The sequence below is a fragment of the Sceloporus occidentalis genome, unplaced genomic scaffold (assembly GCF_023333645.1).
Source record: "Sceloporus occidentalis isolate IW3139 unplaced genomic scaffold, rSceOcc1.0.p SCAF_1, whole genome shotgun sequence".
Taxonomy (NCBI): domain Eukaryota; kingdom Metazoa; phylum Chordata; class Lepidosauria; order Squamata; family Phrynosomatidae; genus Sceloporus; species Sceloporus occidentalis.
Window position 1 is genome coordinate 149,474,745 of NW_028316981.1, and position 19,978 is coordinate 149,494,722.

The 19,978-nt window shown below is 38.4% G+C and overlaps 1 protein-coding gene across 3 annotated transcripts in view; it reads right to left on the bottom strand.

The window, feature by feature from the left end:
* Nucleotides 1-19,978, bottom strand: part of HELZ (helicase with zinc finger) — a 183,029-nt gene that overhangs the window by 142,068 nt on the left and 20,983 nt on the right. For 2 of the 3 annotated variants that reach the window (XM_089540895.1, XM_089540888.1), the window contains exons 2-7: nucleotides 15,900-16,127; nucleotides 13,674-13,710; nucleotides 11,090-11,214; nucleotides 8,146-8,202; nucleotides 5,973-6,024; nucleotides 4,275-4,350 (exon numbers count right to left, since the gene is read on the bottom strand). In XM_089540895.1, coding sequence (XP_089397021.1) covers nucleotides 4,275-4,350; nucleotides 5,973-6,024; nucleotides 8,146-8,202; nucleotides 11,090-11,214; nucleotides 13,674-13,710; nucleotides 15,900-16,109 — 557 coding nt within the window. In that variant the 5' untranslated portion in view covers nucleotides 16,110-16,127. Of the gene's footprint in view, nucleotides 1-4,274; nucleotides 4,351-5,385; nucleotides 5,458-5,972; nucleotides 6,025-8,145; nucleotides 8,203-11,089; nucleotides 11,215-13,673; nucleotides 13,711-15,899; nucleotides 16,128-19,978 lie in introns of those variants that run through there. The other variant, XM_089540904.1, reaches the window with a different exon arrangement.

The window sequence follows — 19,978 nt, forward strand, 5'->3', positions numbered from 1 at the left end:
TTGCTCATACAGCAGAGCTGTTAACATCACAACTGTATTACAATCTACCTATGTAAGAACAAAACGCAAGGCAAGTAGTATCCAGTATCCAGTATTTCACCAGAAATCACTTATTTTAAAGTAACTGTGGCAAATGGAGAATGAAGAAATGATCACCAAAGTGCAAGACAGACCATGTCAAACACAGAAATCAAAGTCTGACAGGATAATTAAACTCTGAAGCATTCTTTAGATGCTGTGGTAGTGGCAAACAGAAAAACTGAGGGCTTCTGTGGGAAGCAAGTGGTAGGTCACTGGGAGAGTAGGCAGGGCTATTGCCCAAACACTTATGTAATAGCAACAGAAGATTCCAAATATGAACTGTGAAGGTGCAGGATAACCCATTTGTAATTCACAGAGACCACCAAGAACAACATTTATTTACAGATGATAGTACTATACCCAATTGAAATCAATAAATATTTTGATCTATTAAAGAATGCAACACTATCAGTTACAGCCACCACCAGAAACTAACCTGTTACATTTAACAGGAACTCAGAGTCTGAACAGACAGGTGAAATAAGCCTACTTCCAGGCATCATCAGCATGCGGTGTTTAGATGACATATGTTGCAATAACACCGAGAAGCCAGCTTGAAGCCTCCTGGCTGCCCAAACATGGATGAGTTCATGACACTCCGGTAGCATGGCACTTAAACACCGCACACTGCCAGAGCATCATGACGGGGCTGCGGCAGGCCCGGGAAAGTCGGCTTTTCCCTGGCAACAAAAGGTGCGGATCTTATCCACTTCTTTTTCAGGTGGATTGGGACCACAGCATGCGTTTGCTACGGCCCCAATCCATCTTCAGAAGGGGTGATTTCAATCTGCTTTGAGTTACAATTTTGCCAGTCTGTCTCTTCCCCCCCCCCCCCATGTTGATTAGGCTAGCTGTGTGCTAAGTCCCACAAACAATTATGTGGGAACACAGTGTTGCACATCTCTCCAAAGTAGGAGCTACTTCTGAACTTCCAACTCTTCAGCCAGGCATTTTGGAAGTAACCAACTCTGTGTGGAGTCAGCCTGACACAAAAGCAACCGGTACAGATCTATTCACAGCCTTGATACCCTTGAACATGTGAGTGGATGGCATGGAGGAGACATTAAGCTCACTATGAATTGGTGGGGCAAGCTAAGGGAATCAGCCTGCATCAGGCGATCCACCTTAGCCAACATAAACTCCAGAAGTGAATCCCATTGACTGGATACTGCCACCACCATGACGTGGGCCAGGGAGCCATGCTGGTAACAGAAGCACTGCTTGCTCTCTTGTTTTCCTTCCTTCCTCCTTCCCTTAGGCCCTTTCACACTGTTATAGCACTTTGACACCACTTCAACTGCAATGGCTGCATCTTTTGGAGTCCTGGGACTTGTCATTTAGGGAGGTACTAGATTTCTAAATCCCTACTAAAACTACAAATCCCAGAATTTCATCAGATGGAGGTGTGACAGTTTAAAGTGGCATCAAAGTATTATAATTCTGTGATGTGAAAGAGGTTCCAGTATCCTTTTATTCATTCATTTATTCTTTCTTTCTTTCTTTCCTTCCTTCCTTCCTTCCTTCTCAGTCTCCTAAAAGCATGTCTGCCTTAACTCTGAACTAGTCACTCAGATATACTGTTTTCTTGCACAACTAAAAAGGGGTTAATGTTTCTGCCCCCACTTTGTGTTTCTGTTTGTGGTGACTTGTTTATGTAACAAGAAATTAGCATACGCTTTGTGGGAGCTTGGAAGATAAAGAACTTCTTGTGCAATGGGGTGTTTTAACCAAGCACAGCAGGGAGAAAATGCAAAATTATGGACAACCTCTAAGATGGAATATTTGCCAGCACTGCATAGAAGTTTGAGCATTGGGCTATGATTCTGGAGACCAGGGTTCAAATGTAAACTCACTGGCTGACCTTGATCAATTCACATTTTCCAGCCTCAGAGGATGGCAATGGCAAACCCTCTGAAGAAACTTGCCAAGAAAACCCCAGGGTTGCCTTTGGGTCACCATAAATCAGATATGACTTGAATGCACACAACAATAACAAAAATTGTCTTGAAAATACAGAGATAATGATGTAATTTCTAGTTTCAAACTTTAATTTTCACTGAAGACAAGGATGAAGCAAAGTACTTTTAAATCAAGGCTGCAGTAAAACATATTACAATTCTATGCCCATGATAATGCTGCTGGAAAGCAGTCCTCCTGTGGGGTCAAAAGGCAGTCAGAATGATTGGGCTTGCCCTCAGAAAGGTTGTCAAGGAAAGGTGCAAAATAAAAAAAAAATTAAAGACTTTCAAGTTTTCTATTAACACAAACATAGTAGAAACATAAATGGGAAACCACCTAGCCAAACACATCGATTTCAATAGAAATGTTAAAGATATTCCTATTGAATAATCATTGGACTTTGTAATTTGACATGATCGGAGTCAGTGTTATAATCTTTCTAATGCTGTTATTGTTGTTATCTTTATTATATTTATTTATATCGCGTCTTTTTTCCAAAATTGGAATTCAAAACAGTTCACAATTTAAAAGAACAATACAATTAAAAACATACAAAAGTGAGCATTAAAATAGAATTATAGTATTAAAACACATCGCTCATTAAAAGAATAAAGTGCAGTTTAAAAAGACAAAAGCACCTAAAAACAGTACAACACCTCCAGCCTGTTCTTGAAAGACTTTCTGTTTTAAAAGCCTTTCTGAATAAGCTAAGCACATGCCTAACAGCACTAACTGTAAGAAAACAAAATTCTTCCATTTTTAATAACAGCTCAAATCTTTGGATGCTGCAGAGGATGTTGTTGATGTGTGCCTTCAATTCATTTCTAACTTATGATAACCCTATCACATGGTTTTCTTGACAAGATCTGTTCAGAGGGATTTTGTCTTTGCCCTCCTCTGAGAGAGAGAGGCTGATTTGCCCAATTTCACCCAGTGGGTATCCAAAACCAAGCAAGAATTCGAACCCTGATCTCCCAGAGTCCTAACCCAACATTCAAACACTACACCATGCTGACTCCCTTGCAAATACAAGTGGCTAAATGCCAGGTTCTGTGCCCTTTTTACAATCCACAAACAGTCCGCCAACACAAAAAATCAAATTATATCCAAGCATATTATAACTACAATGGGACCTTGTTATCTGCTGGGGTTTGGTTCCAGGATCCTCCATGGATAACAAAATCTGTGGATAAGGCATAAATATAATGGCAGTACAAAATGGTGTCCCTTATATAAAATGAAAAATCAAGCTTTGCTATTTGGAATTTATCCTTATTTGGAGTATTTTCAAGCCACAGATGCTTGAATCCGTGGATAAAAAATCTGTGGATAAGGAGGGCCGACTATATCTTTAAATCTCTGCTCTGGCTGTAGACTGGATCATATTACAGAGATTGCTTTTTAAGTTAGCCTGTTACTAGTTTAAAGAATGACATATTAGGTTTGTTTGCTTTTGAAACTTTTGGGGTGCTTTTGAGAAAAGATGTACATTCAGGCATGAATTCATTTGCTAGTTCCAACCAGAATAGCATATTTCAGTTCCCCTGCAACAATATGGGATGTGGCACTGAGGGTTACAGCAAGAAGGTATTATTGACAATAATCAGGGATCACTCTTGCAAAAGCCTCTCTATTAAAACAAATCATGTTGAGATCAAGTCATGTACTTTTGATGCAGACACCTTCTGTAGGAACAGAAAGTATTTTTTATACTATCATGTCAAGAGTGATATCTGCATCAATATATACTCTGTGGGAGTGAATTTTCTAATGTGTGAGTTTTAAATTACTATAGTTTAAAGGAAGATAAGAATCATGTAGCCTGCAAGATGTTATTGGGCTGAAACTTCCAGCTTTCTTCACCATCAGTTATACTAGCTAGGGATTTTGAGAGATGCAGTCCAACAACATCTCCATAAATCCCAATCCTGGATTAATTTTATAATATACAATGCACATTAGCAAGGTTTTAAAAATGGCAGGACTTGAGCTAATAATTTAAAAATCTCTTGATATTTCAGTAATTCAAACTGATAGTTCGTGACAATTTTCTTTTAGACATTTTCAGACAGAGCACTCATGTTCTCCACTTCTATGTATCTCTGTTCTCTCCTTCCCTCCCCCCTACTCTCTCTCTCTCTCTCTCTCTCTCTCTCTCACACACACACACACACACACACATTATTTGAATATACCAATCAACACTGAGAAATAAAGAAAATATAGTACTTTACCTTTTGCATAACGTGTACTCTTCACTACTTGTGACTCCCCTGGGTGGGGGGCGAAACTGCCAACCATCCTGAGCTCCTGTCAGGTAATTATAAAGTTATTTTTCTGTTTGTCACTATTCTATAATTCCTAATAGCAAGCATATATTTTGTGTTGAATAAAGCCAAATAGGTAGCCTGATCTCTTGCCTCAACAGCAACATGTCAAGTGGGATCTAGTGCAAAGTTACTCAGAAGGGGTGTCTAAATTTAGCAAGTGTTAGGACCACTTGATTACATTTTGTCATACTTATCAGAAACTACATACAATATAAGGAAGATTGCACAGTAGCTAAAATGCTAGTACCTTCCAATGTGCCAATCTCTGGTTTGGATTCAAGGCAAATACACTATGAATAGAAGGAGTTGCTGTTCACAGAAGGAAAACTGTGCTCGGAGAAGTTCTTCCATGAACAGAATAAACAAATTAAATGCAGCCCTCTGTTTTTTTAAGAAAGAACAGTTCAAGTAATGAAGACCTCCAACTGAAGGTTGGAGAATTAAAAGGAATATTAAAATTGCACACCTGTTTTCTATCAGCAACTAAGATGTTATGCTAAAAAAATATATTTTATGGCATTTGGTAGATTTGTAGGGAATGTGTAATCCTTCAGATGTTGTTGGGCTGTAACTCCCATCAGCCCTATCTTGACAGTGCTAAGGTATGGTGGGAGTTGTAGACCAGCAACATCTGGACACCCTCACATTCTCCATCAAAAATAAACATTTATTATTAAGGTACTACATTAGTGAAATTTATCTCACGAAAGACTCAGATGCTCTTGAATGTCAACAAAATATTAGTTAGTTGAGCCACTTTTATTGTATTTTATATATTTTTAATAAGTTCTGACTTTATTTTGTAACGGAAAGTAGAGTGCACACTGTTAGGTAAGTACAGATGAACAAACAAGTAATTAGCACACCCTGTCATTTCCCACAAATAGCAAGTGGCTGATTCCATGGTAACACCTTCATTAACTGGGTCCTGAGAAATTGGGACCTGTGGAAGATAACTTTACCAACCCCTGTTCCTCAACACCACTCCATATAGCGTCTCTTGGGGGCAGGGTACCTCTCACAAAAGTTGATTCCATCTGATTCTCTGGTACACCATATCCCACTTCCTTCTACACCCTGTTCCTCTGAAAAAGATGAACCAATAGGAGAAGCTTTATAGAGGGCTGCAAGGAGGATGAGGTACGGTGGATGTCTGCCAACCTACCACTGGTACTTCTCAAAATGCAGAACGCCTTGCACCATAACTTCCTTCTTAGCCATAATCATCACTGTTAATTAATCAACAGGAGCCCTGGTGGCGCAGTGGTTAAATGCTGGTACTGCAGCCACAACACTGTAAATTCAATCCTCGAGGAGGGCTTCAAGGTCAACTCAGCCTTCCATCTTTTGGTAGGTCCGTAAAATTAATACCCAGCTTGCTGGGGGCAACTGGCTTACACATTGTAAACTACTTCTTAGAGTGTACTAGTTCACTCGTAAGTGGTATAGAAATGTACTTGCTCTTACTATTGCTATTGTTTTGTGTTCTTCTGACTTCCAATTATGAGTGAAACATGGCTTTGCCTTCTCCTGTAAAGCATCTAAAAACCTTCATTCAAAATGTTTTTAAAAATCTATTTTTAATCTCTGTGTTTAATTTACCTTCTTCCAACTCTTCACCATGGTATACGGAGGGTACTTTAGCGACTGCTGCCTGCAGTTATAAAGCACATCATTTGCACAACATTCAACACAAGAGTATAAAACAAGTTTCAATAAATGTAATATAATGGGGCAAATTAACATTTTTAAAGCAATATGTGTCAAATTTTAACTTTACTTTAAGAATGTATATCTTCCTCCTTTGGCACTGCAGCCAAGTTTTTTTAAAAAAAATTAAATAAAATCTGTGACAACTAATGAACTGTAAAAAGCATCAGTGACCAAAAAAAAATTTAAATCTTGTTTAGCCTTTAGGAAATGAAAGACTTTACCTATACCAAAAACACTGTAAGGGTAGATGCCAGATAACCTGCTTGGCAAGCACATTCTGGAGGTGGGGGGGAGGGGGAGAACCAAATACATTCCCTAATCACCAACCACTCATTTTCAGAAAACAGAAGCATTATTGTTATGTTTTAAAATGAATTTATACTTTTAAATTAATAGTCTTCTAACATGACAGCTTTTTAAATTATGTTTTAACTTTTTATAATCACTTTTTTTCTTGTTTTAATCTTGTTGTAAGCCGCCTTGATTCTCATGTAATGAGGGCCAGATATTAAATTAAAAAAAACAAATAAATAAGGTGCCAGGTGCAGGTCCACCAAAGATAATCATAACTTAGAATCAGGTTTACATAGTGGGAAATTAATTCAAATAATAATGTCTGCTAGAGTTAAACTGATATTTATTTATTTTAAATTTGATTGAGAATTCAAAGAATATTCTAGGAATTTTGCATTTCATTTTGTGTTATATCCTTCCCATGAAATCCCACTCCTTATGATCTGGAAAGTCTCTAGAGTAGCATTTACAATGTGGGGAATGGAGCACCAGGATGAAGGGTTATAAGAACCCTACTGTATATAGAAACAATTCATTTATACACATGGGCCTTTTTGAATCTCAGTCTACTTCAAAAGTTAAAAACCATGACACACACATAAGGTTGCAATTCTTTAAGATTAAATAAAGCACACAGGATTCAGTGGAATCTACTTCTAAATAATGATAGACAAAATTGGGCAGCATGACTTACTGGGTCTTTTTGATGTAATGCTCAAGTATGATTCAGCATTATATGAACAAGGCTATTTGTTCATATAATGAGCAAGAACCAACAACCATAAGGACTATACAGTGTGCCAGCCATATCGGTGGGCTGGCTATCCATGGATTGGAGTATTTGCAGATCCCCATGCTCTATGTTATTCAATAATGATATGTGCTCACGGACACAAATGTGCACACATCACCACCTACTGAATAATATAGGGATTGAGTATCTGGAATTTCCCCCATGGTGCAGGAGTCCCACATGGATGGGAAGGGTCCACTGTATAGGAAGCTTTCACATCTACTTTTAAACTAGTCAGAGTCCCCCCCCCCCCATTTTACCTGAAAATAGTGGAATTCTGGTTAAATTCTACTATGGTTATTCCAAACGAATCAGAACTAAGCTATGGCTTGCTCCCTAACTGTGATTGGAACAGAGTTCAAAAATAAAAAGGAACACTGTTTGATGTAGAAGTTCACTTGTTTCCAATCAAAAGGGAGATCAACCATTTTTAGCTTGTTTATTAAAAAGATTAGTCTATATTATTTTTACTGCACCTTTGAAGTAAGTTGTTAGAAGTTACACAGTGTGAGTTACTTGTAGTTCCTTTTTCCAATTAAAAAGAGTACAACTAACTTATATTATGACTGTAACTTTAGAGATTATTTTATTATTTTTGCGGTGTAAGGCACATTTTTGTTCCTTTGACAGTAATGGGAGGTTGGCCTCATTAAATGGTGACCAAGGAATATCACAAAAACTTCAAAAACTGGCTTATATTTCATCCCTCCTGCTGCATTTACATGGGAATTTTTGAAACTAAAAGGAAGTATTCTAGTTACAGGTGATAAAAACAGTGTTTTTAAAACTATCAGTAACACTGACTAATTAATTGTTTGATTCTTGTAGCTACAGCAATTACTTTTTTTAAATAACTTTCTATGGTATAAAAAAACTGGAATTTTAAAATTGCTCTTGTATAATGCCTTGGTGCTCTATAAAGAAGGGCTATGTCAAGGAAACATTTCTTTCTCTCAGTACCATACATATTCTTACCTCTGTCTCAACAAGAAGGGTTTTGAGCCTCGTCAAATCTTTAGTTACCATCCCGTTCTGCAAAGAAAGGGTGTTATCACACACTGCCTGTTTATCATCTGCTATGTTAAATAAAAAACGCAAGTTCTTTTTCCTATCTTTTCTTCAGAAAATTTAATAAAACTGCTGTCTTGAGAGGCACTGTTCCCTCTTCAGCAGTATTCTGTTTAACACAGAATTTAGCTGCATGCTTATCTTATGTATTCGGTATCACAATAAGACAATTCAAAATAGGGTGAAATACACTAAAAAATGCAGACATGTATCCAAGCCGAGTATAATTTTCTGGGTGTCACTTTCTAATCACAAACCAAGAGATGCTTACAGTTTAAGAATGTGAGAAATTTCTATGCACTGTATTTATGACTTATCACTTTAGTTTCACTTTAATTTTCAAGAGGTTCTTCTTTTATTCCTGATAAAATACTTCTCCCAGACATGAAACTGTCTCCTAAAATACTTTAGAAAAACTGATAACAGTAACACTCATGGACAGCTTAAAACTTAACATTTGGGGCTAGCATTAGTTGGTAAACCTTGAATGAGGGGAGTAAGCCTTGAGCTCATATACACCTTAACCGTGAATGATCCACCCTCTTGTTCTTGCCTTGCAAAAAACAAGCTGTACTTGGCACAACCAAGTGTGCAACCAAATGTGAACCATAGACCAAATGAGTTGCCATTTAATAACAGAAGAAACATTTCTGGTATGGACAGATAATTCATCCATGTCAGTGAGGTTAAAATAAAAGAACTTTCAGGGCAGACTTGTACAAGTTATACTGCTACTGACATAGCAAACATATTACAATTCATGTACTATTGGACCTTACTTCCTGATAACATTAGCTCAGCACAGTTGAATGTTACAAGCTGATGTAAGTAGATCCTTTAAGCTGATGTGCAATGACAACGTATTTGTATATTTAATATCACTTTTATAGTACTATATATAAAAATACTATAAACCCTGGTGGCGCATGGAGCCCCGGTGGTGCAGTGGTTAAATGCCTGTACTGCAGCCTCTCACTCAAAACCATAAGGTTGCGAGTTCAAGACCAGCAAAAGGGCCCAAGCTTAACTCAGGTTTGCATTCTTCTAAGGTCGCTAAAATGAGTACCCAGATTGTTGGGGGGAAATTAGCTTACAGTTGTAAACTGCTTAGACACTGCTTAGGCGGTATGAAGCGGTATATAAATGAAGCTTGTTTGTTTAAAAGCAAACAAACTGCCTTTATTTGGCAAGAAAGACATTCTGAATGCATGTGCAATCCTAACATGTTTCCATAAACATGATATAACATTTCTTTTCCAGATTATAGTTTTTATTATTATTATTATTATTATTATTATTAATTTGTGTTTCCCCGCCTCTCCCAAGGATCGAAGCGGGGTTACAGACTACTAAGAAGATATGATTCCAGTAAGCTATTCCATGCTTCCATATTTTAGGCCATATTCATTTTACAAGTAAAAAAATCCATGATTCAATACACTATAATCCAGAATAGAAATGTTATATCATTACTGAAGAAGGCATTTGAGTCGAAATGGTCACATAAAGTCTGGAAGTAGCCATCTTGCTACCAGAGATAGTAATGCACCTTATATCATTGCTACCACTGCTTCAAGTACTTGGTATATACTACCACCCTGATTATCTACAGTTTTGAAATATCAACCCAGCAAAATCTTCGCAAGGTGATTTATTGTGGTTCACCAAGACACTGCCATTTTTGCCAAGCTGCTTACTGAACTTGTATCATTGGAATATTCATTGGGTACTTAGTGATTTACAGTGTTAATGAAAACTGATTTTATATAGGTTAAGAATGAGATGATGTTATAAGGAAAGGGTGGATTTTTTTCTTCCTGTGTTAATTATAAGATGTTAAAAATGAAGTAAATGAATACAGAAAGTTTATATATGAAAGGAATGGGGAAAAGAATGAAGGGATATGCTGTTCGTCTTGGCAAATGGGAAGTCAATATTGCGGGGAGGGGTTGGGTTTTGGGGTTCTTAAATTGTAATTTTTAACTATTTGATGTTTTATTTATACTGTTGGAATCTGCTTTGATTCCTTTGTGAAAAAGTGGAATACAAATAAATATTATTATTATATTATTATTTACTGTTTTGTTGTTTTTGGTTTGGTTTTTCTTTTTTGTTTTTGAGGGGAGGATATATGTATATAGGGTAAACTTATGGGTTGTAATGTTTTGCGTTTCTATAATATGATTTATATGGCTACTAATACATGAGTGTTCGTTTACCATTTTATATATATGGAACATGGAAGATTTGGCAGACCTGCCTTGCACAAGCAGAAATGCACAATGAGTCTTCTGTGGAACCAAGGTGATGGATTTACCTTTTGGAGAATCAGCTGCTAAGGCAAATTTTAATAGTGGCAGTCAACACTTCCATACCCAGATGAAGTGCATCCACTCCAAGTTTTAGTCTAGACTTTTTAAAAAAAAGCCATTCAAGTCCGGAACCATATCCCCCAAATTAGTTCTGATACAAAAACCTGAAAACCTAGCCTTGCATGCTGAAAAAGAATTAAGCCAATTTGTTCAGCTACTTATCTGAAAAAGCAAATTATCTTTACGCTTTCCTATCATGAATTTATTTGATGGTAGCGTATACTTTGCTTCATGTTTGAACCATTAATCCTGTATCAATGCATTTGCTGCTACTTAAGGAATATAAGCAACATCCCGGGAAGTCAGTCTGCTGCCTCAGTTATGGATGAAGCTGGAACTGATGTTTCTCCTTCCCTAGTATCTTAGTATTATAATTTGTTTACATTTCTGAGAGGTCAGGATTCCACAGGCAGCCATCTTGTTATTATCTGAAAGTATATTAATACTGAAAACCAGAAGCAGAAGCAATTGTGACTTACCAGTGATTCACCCATCAATGATTTAGAAAGAGCATTCGATACAACCTGCAGCTTCCCTTTAAGATGCATACAGCAAAGCACTGCACGGAAAGTGTCACTTTCCCTGTCCAGTCCTTCTCCCAATACTGCAAACAAAAACAGGCTCTGTTACTTGTCACAACACAGCAAATGTTTAATTCAAACCATCCCGACACGCTTGACTGTGCAGACATAGCATTAAACTATACACATTTTCCCAACTATAAGTCCCATTGAACTCAGTGAACCGTATTTCATAGTAAAGGTAAAGTTTTTCCCTTTGACAAGGTTGTCAAGTTGTCTCCAACTGTGCTCATGTCGATTACTAAGCTGAAGAGCCAGCGTCATCAAAGACAACTCTGTGATCATGTGGCCGGCATGACTTCACAGAATGCTGTTACCTTCCATCGAAGAGGTACCTATTTATTTATTTGCACTTTCACATGCTTTCAAACTGCTAGGTTGACAGAAGATGGGACTAGTGACAGGAGCGCGCTCCATCATGCAGTGCTTGGGCATCGAACTGCTGACCTGCTGATCCAGCAATTGTCAGAGTCAGTGTCTTAACTGCTGAGCAGCCACGTCCCACGTGTATTTCTTGGTAGACATGCACAAAATTATGCCACAAGTCTATTTACAGGCTAGTTTTCCAGTGTGGAGCATGAGAATGATAGACAATGGCATGTAGGTTATCACCATTGATCTTGAGGGCACATTGTTGCTGCTAGGGGAAACTTGATATTTGTTAGTTAGATTAACTAGGTAAGGGTATATTTTAATTTATTATGTTGATACTGTGGATTTTGTTTTTTGTTTTTTGTATTTCTCTCTCTCTCTCTCTCTCTCTCTCTCTCTCTATATATATATATATATATATATATATATATATTCTTTGCTTTTTAGACATTAGGTTTATGTTTTGTATTCTGACATATGTTTACTGTATGATTATTTTTTGTATCTAATGTTCTTGTTGTAATCCACTTTTATTCCATGGGAAAAAGGTGGAATAGAAATAAATCATTATTGTTGTTGTTGTTGTTACTGGCTCTTTCAAAAGAACTCCTTTTGTTAAAGTTGTCTTTCCTGAACCCAGTATTTTCTCCAGAGGGACAGCACAGCTATGATGCCTGGAGATGTGGGAGTCCAACACATCTGGAAACTGTCAGATTGGAAAAGGCTCTTCTACAGCATAAGATCTCATCTTACAAACTGTTGGGTTAATTTTTTTTCACTGATCTCCATTTCTTCTTTTCTTTCTGCTTTCTTTCCTGCCAAAAGGTACACTGTTCACTCACTTCTGAACTATCTTATTTGTTAAAAGTTAATAAGGAGAACTATTAAAGGTAAAGTAAGATATGATGTGTTTATTTCAACTAAAGAAGAGGGATTGACTGCAAACACAGCAGTAAGTAACTAAAACAAAAAATAGAGAACCAAAGGCAGAGAATTCTTAATCAGATTAACTAGAGGGTAACAAATAACCACAGCAAACAGCAGGAAACAAAACAGGTGAGAAGGAAAGCTTTGGATGCTGGCAAGGAATAGAATGGCTACAGCCAAATGGTTTTAGGCCAAACAACAATCTGAGCTTCAAACTTGTCCCTGTTCCAAATGCTTCCAGGAAGCTGCCAGCAGTAAACTACTCAAACTATGAATCAAGCCAGACCTTGCATCATGTAGGCACAAATAGAGCACCTAGACAGTAGGGTGCCATGGCTTGGTCTGAAAAAAATAAAGTGTGTCCTTTCATACAAACATGCCAGAGGTTTAAAATCATCAGGGTGAGGCTTTATCTCAATTCCGCCAATACTGAAGGCTTACTTGGTGAAGACATGAGAGAGAACCTTCCTCAGGACAGTAGACTGGTCTCCTCCCTGCTCTCATTTCACTAGTAGACAAGGACATATTCGTTCAAGCAGGCTTTTAACATGTAATCACTTGCAGGGAGGCTTGTTATTGAGGTGTGTGCTATGCTTATATTTTGTAAATTGCTACCCACCAAGTCAAGCCTTTGTTCTTTCCTTTTTAGTTGTCAATTCATCTACCAATTATAATTTAATTGCTTGGTGTATCATTTAAACAGAAATTGGGATCTCTGAATGAAATCCTGTCAAAATGAATGAGGCCATTCATTTCAAAATCAGAATATTGTAAAATACACTTGGCAAGTAGTTTGGCATATGGCAGAGTCACCAGAAATGCAGATTAGACCCAACTGCTGGGCCCCAAATCAGATAATTAGTTGGGGCTCCTCTGCTCCCTTGTTTATGCTTCTAACATGATTTCCCAGTGACAGAAACTAGTAATAAAGAACTGCACTACACTATATAGTGAAGAGGATAATGTTTCTAAATATATACGTAAATTCAATTGTTATATCTGGATTGAATTAACAGTAATACTATTTACTCTTGACGCACAATAAGATGGCAAATAGCAGAATCTCCTTGGAACGACCAATATCCTCCAGTCATGAAGTCAAGTGATATACTGAATGAGTGTTTTCAGAATTTCAAAGAGCTGTCATATTGCTACAAATTTATTAAATAATAAATCTGCATACCATGCCTACAGTCTTCATCTGCCTTCCCATAGTTCTTCTGCAGAAAGAAAAAAAAGTGATGGTTAGACGTAACAGCCACTGTAAGAAAATCTCTGCTTCTTATGTGCTTAAACAGAAATTATGCTGAAAGAATAGAAAATGTGATATATTCAACAATAAACTAACACTAATCCTAAATACAGTCAACTGTTTGTAAACTTCACTGATTTCAATGGGACTTGAAATACATACCTTCCCATGCACAAGATTATAGAAGATAATTAAACTACCGGTTTAATCCCATTTACTAATAGTGAATTCATTCTCCAAGCATGGATCCTTATGAAGACAAAACTGTAGCTTTCACAAACAAGAGGGAAGTATTTGCATGGTTGAAGGACTTTCAAGACAGCCGCCTTAGACGGCATACAAATGAAATAAGTAAATAAATAAATGATTTACCAATACAAGAATCTTGGGAGTGGAAGGAGTAAAACAACAATAGATCCAAATGTCCAAAAAGGTCTAAGTATGGTAACTGACTACCCAATGTGGAAAGAATGTCACAGGGAACTGAGCTGAATTTTTCAGGGGAAGGCACAATTGGTACAGTGTGCTCTACACTACTAATTTGTTGCACATTTCACCTATCTAGATCCAAAATAAAAACAGAGGCCTGATTTTACTCAGTTAAAAAATGCTAGTACATTTTAGAAACAAAGATATGTGTATGAGTAGATCCACAATACTCAAAATGTGTTACTTGAAAATCAGCATGGCTTCACATTTTTATCAGACTACTATGCACATTACATCACTCTGCAGCAATGTAACTTTACTAATGAGTTAAATTCAGAACTCAGAAAGTTATCCATTGTGACCACAATTCCCAAAATCCCATGGCTAGATATAAGATTCTGGGAACTCTACTACAAACAAAGAATTTTGACAATATGGGTGCATTTCTTGCCACTGATTCAAATCAAATTCTGGCATAAAATCTGCATTAAGAATTTTGCATTATCCTCACATCTTTAACAAATACTATTGCTCAATCATCTTTTCAAGTATTTAGTTAAATATATATAGTAAGTCTCTGAAGAATATCTCACCAAGTAAATATTTAGCAAAACACTCCCCAATTACTGTATATACTCAACTATAAGGTGACCTCATGTATAAGTCGAGGGCAGGTTTTGGGGGGAAAATTATGGATTTTGATATGGCCCTTGGATAAGTCAAGGGTAAAACTTAGGGACATGCAACAAAGGATCTAAATGAAGAAGCAAAGGAAAAGCCGGGATGGAAGAGAGAGTAGAGGGAGGTCAGTGCTTCCAGGACAGATTGCACTCTTGCCTTTCACCAGGGAATGGTTCTCTTGTTAATAAGATACTATACAGTAGAGTCTCGATTATCTGACGTAAACTGGCGGTCCCATAGGTCGGATAGTTGAAAAAGTCGGATAATCCGGAGGGTCGTAGGAAAAGCCTTACAGCTTGTGGCCTGGTGGTGGTGGTGGCACTCGGGGTGGTCGGGGCCTGCGGCCTGGTGGGGGTGGCGCTCGGGGCCACTGCCGCCTCCGCACCAGCGGCCTAGTGGGGGTGGCACTCGGGGCCGCTGCCACCTGGTACTCCGCGCCTGCCGCCTCGCTTGGGGCCTGGTGCTGGGGGCGTGGTCAGGGCTCAAAGCCACGCCTACCGACCAATCCGACGTCGGATAAACCAGAACGTCGGATCAACGAAGGTCGGATTAACGAGACTCTACTGTATTTACATTGAAGCATGGATAAGTCAACCTAATTTTTAGGGTCAATTTTTTGACTAAAATGTCTAGACCTATACATGAGTATATACTGTACTCTTTTTGTTATAGATCTTAAAATCCATTTTACACCATGGCTCTATTTTCTGAAAAAAATCTAAATTTATGATTTTATTCTGAGACTAACTTGTAAAGGACATGTTTTTCCAAATGTTTAATTTACTGGATAGGCACTAGATGTGTAAAATATTTTCCTCTATTGTTAGTTCAGATCTAACATATACTTAGAGCAAATCATGCAAGTTGTTCTGTGCAAGCATTCTTGAAATTAATTTTGTATCAGACGTACACAGTCTCCTGCCATCAGATGCTAACTCAGAATTATATACTAGTGTGATGTCGAGAAGATCACTAGATTACCATTTTTTATCCATACAATAAAAATAAATTATTTTCACTTAGTTCCATTGTAAACATCACACTCACGAGTTGTAAAGAAGAAGCAATTCTATAGAGAAGACTCTCTATTTTGATGCGGTCGATTTCAGCCTGACATGCTTCTGGGAAATGAGTGGGAGGGTACTGGCTGAGGGAAAAAAGGGCCTCCGTGCAGTGCTTCACCGCCACCTCGTAATCCTGCTGCCTGAGGGATTCACATGCTTGTTCACATGACTTCTCTGGTCTTCTGTCTGCCATGACTCAGCGACAGAAATCCTAATATAAATCAGGAGGGGTTTCAAATGCAGGTTAGCTGTAACATAAAAATTGTCTTCCAAATTACACCTGTATTTCCACATGTTACCACCATCTATCTCATTCCTCCATCTACCTCTTTCCTCCATCTACCTTATTCCTCGTATAATTCTGCTTGAGCTTTTGTTGTATGTCCAACAATTTTTGTCTTAATTTTACTCTCTGAGCCATACACATAAATTTATTTTAAGATAAAGTTATGTATGCCAAACCTCTGAAATGAGGAAAATTTTCACCCCAATCCAAGGAGGCTGTCCTTGTCTTAAACCAATGTCTGTCATCAGTAATGGACTGGATGAGAGCAAAGAAGTTGAAACTTATTCCAGATAAGACAGAGGTGCTCTTGGTCAGTCAAAAGGCAGATCAGAGAATAGGGGTCCAGCCTGTGTTAGATGGGGTCATACTCCCCCTGAAGATTCACAGTTTGGGGGTACTCCTGGACTCAGCTTTGAACCTGGAGGCCCGGGTCTCTGTGGTGACCAGGAGTGCTTTTGCACATTTAAAACTTGTGCTCCAACTGTGCCCGTTCCTTGAGACACCAGATCTGGCCTCAGTGGTACGTGCCTTGGTTACATCACATTTGGGCTACTGTAATGCACTCTACATGGAGCTGTCTTTGAAGAGTGTTCAGAAACTTCAGCTGGTTCAAAGAGCTGCAGCCAGGCTGCTAACAGGGACAGGTTACAGACATCACACAACAACCCAGCTGAAACAGCTCCACTGGCTGCCAGTCTGTTTCTGGGCACAATTTAAAGTTCTGCTGATGACCTATAAAGCTCTATATGGGTCATGTCCAGGCTATTTGGCAGACTGTATCTCCATATATGAGCTGGCCTGGGCGCTGAGATCCTCAGGGGAGGCCCTTCTCTCTATCCCACCACCATCACAAGCATGGTTGGTGGGGACACGAGAGAGGGTCTTTTCCGTGGTTGCCCTTAGGCTCTGGAACTCCGTGCCAAGGGAGGCCAGAATGGCCCCTTTTTTGTTATCCTTCTGCCGGCATTCTAAGTCCTACTTGTTTAGATGGGCTTTTAAAACAGAAAGGTTTTAGGTGTGATAAGGTGTTGTTATATTGTTTTAATGTATTTTAAACATTTTAATCTTTTTTTACTTGATTTTAGTATTGAATTTATTTTAATTATTGTAGCAATTTAATTCTATTTTAATATACTATTTTGGTATGTTTTAAACTGTATGGTGTTTTTTAATGTTGTAAGCCACCCTGAGATCCAGCCCTGGGAGAAGGGCAGGATATAAATAAATAATAATAAATAAAATCCACTCATTTCTTCTTTTGCCACTAATATCAATATTGCTTTATCAAGTCATTTCCATCATTTACATTACTTTAGTTGCAAGGGTCATCCAGAGTCAGCTAAGTATTCCCCTTGTACAGGCAGAATTTTCTAGATCTAAACAGTTTCAAATATTTCATGTTATCATTTTGCCTTGAATGGCACGTACTCAAGCGCTTGAAATAAATTCCATGCTTTAAGTAATTGACCGTTTTGTGAATTCTACAGATCCAGAGGTTTGCCTTTCAGTCTTTTATCACTTCCAATGACTGTTGAAAGGATTACAAGCATAGCATTACTTTCTTGAATTAAAAGCTCTGCCACCAAGGAGAGCTGATGGTCTCCATCCTGAGAGCATTAATTTACAGCTGTACAGTACTGACAGGCTCCACAATCTCAGTGCCTCCACTAATAGGTTCTATCACCTTCTCACACAACCTGGGAAACAACTGAAGATAGTCTTCAAAGTCAACAAAGTAGAAAAGTAACATACTTTACTTTTACATTATAATTATAATAATAAATAGTTTATTTATATTTCCCGCCTCTCCCGGTTGGATCGAGGCTAGATTACAACCTAAAATACATACATAAAACAATCAATAAAACACAACAACAATATTAATTTTAGTTAAAAAACCAACTCTGGCAATAATGGATTACAAAACAATCATAGTCAGAGGAGTGGAGCAGTTATCTCTTGTATGAGATCAGGTGGGTATGCCCGCCGGAAGAGATCCATCTTAATTGTCCTCTTGAAAGCATCCAAGGAGGTAATGAGAAGGATCTCTTCCGGGAGGCTATTCCACAATTTTGAGGCAGCAACTGTGAAAGTTTTTTGGGAAGTCATTACTAGTCTAGTTGTTCATAACTCCAATAACTGCTTCCCAGATGTTCTGAGTATGCGGGGTGGATTATATAGGGAGAGGCATTCCCACAAGTAACTTGGGCCCCAGTCATGTAGGGCTTTAAAGGTAATAACCAACCCCTTGTACTGCGCCCGGAAGCTGATCGACAGCCAGTGAAGAGATTTTAACACAGGTGTTATATGGTCAAACCTGGAAGAGGCAGTGACTATATCTGGCTGCCAATTTTGGATCAGTTGAAGCTTCCAAACTTGGCACAAAGTTAGCCCCACGTAGAGGGCATTACAGAAATCAAGATGAGAGATTACCAGTGCTTGTACCACTGTTTCAAGGTCCTTTCAGTCCAGGTAGGGACGCAGTTGGCGTATCAACCGAAGTTGATAGTAGGCACTCCTGGTCGTCGCATCTACTTGAGATGACAACTGCAAGGATGAGTCCAAGATTACTCCCAAACTGCAAACACAGTCCTTTAGGGGAAGGTTGACAAATTTCCTTCCCTGGACTTAAGGTTCCTATCACAAGTACCTCAGTTTTCTCTTCAGCTTGAGTTTGTTTTCCCTCATCCAGCCCATTACCGACTCAAGACAAGCATTCAGAGGAGAGATGCCATCCTTAGTCACTGCAGCAGTTGGAGACATAGAGAAACATATTTGGGTGCCATCAGCATACTGATAACACCATGCCCCATGTCTTCAGATGCTGTCACCCAGCGGCTTCATGTAAATGTTAAACAGCATTGGGGACAGAATCGCACCTTGAGGAACGCCCGATCTGAGCTCCCTCTTGGTCGAATAGCTGTCCCCAAGCTTCACCATCTGGAATCTGCTCAAGAGGTAGGACCTGAACCACTACAGTGCAGTGCCCCCGATACCTAACTCCCTCAGCATTCCAGAATGATACCATGGTCAATGGTATCAAAGGCTGCTGAGATGTCCAAGAGTCACTCCTTGACCATGAATGTAAATATATTCCGTAGGCAGAAAGCCAACTTGTAATATAATATCATCTGAAACTCCATCTTCCAGTTAAAAACCATTTGCATCCGTTGTAATTAAGTTTCTTCCTTTAAAACCATGTTTTGTTACATATATAAGTTCTTCATAATAGAAAAAAAAACACATTGTTTAGGCCTGTGTACTTCTTAATGACAGCTGATACAAATGGATAAACAATCACGCATGTGATGTAACCAAGAAAAACAATGCCAAAGAACTTACAAAATTCCAGCAGGCATAACTGTTTGTGCTTACACTAAAGACTGGATGGATAAGAGAGAAGATGGGGAATTGGTACTTTCAGGACACATTACATTGTTGACTTTCACCAGGGGATAGTTCCTTTTTAAATAGGAGTCAAAGTACTTACAATGACCCGTGGATACGGCAACTGAGGGTTTTTTTTGAGGGGGGGGTCTTTTTTGACAGAAATTTCTAGACTGACCCATAGGTATATACAACACTTACGTGTTGTGTGCCTTCAAGTTTTCTCTAACTTATGGTGACCAAAGGTGAACCTATCATGAGGTTTTATTGGCAAGATCTGTTCAGAAGGAGGGGGTCGTCTTATATGCCCAGTCGTCTTATACGGCGGAATATACGGTACTGTTTTAAACAGACCTAACTTAAATAAATATACAAGGAAATAACGGCCA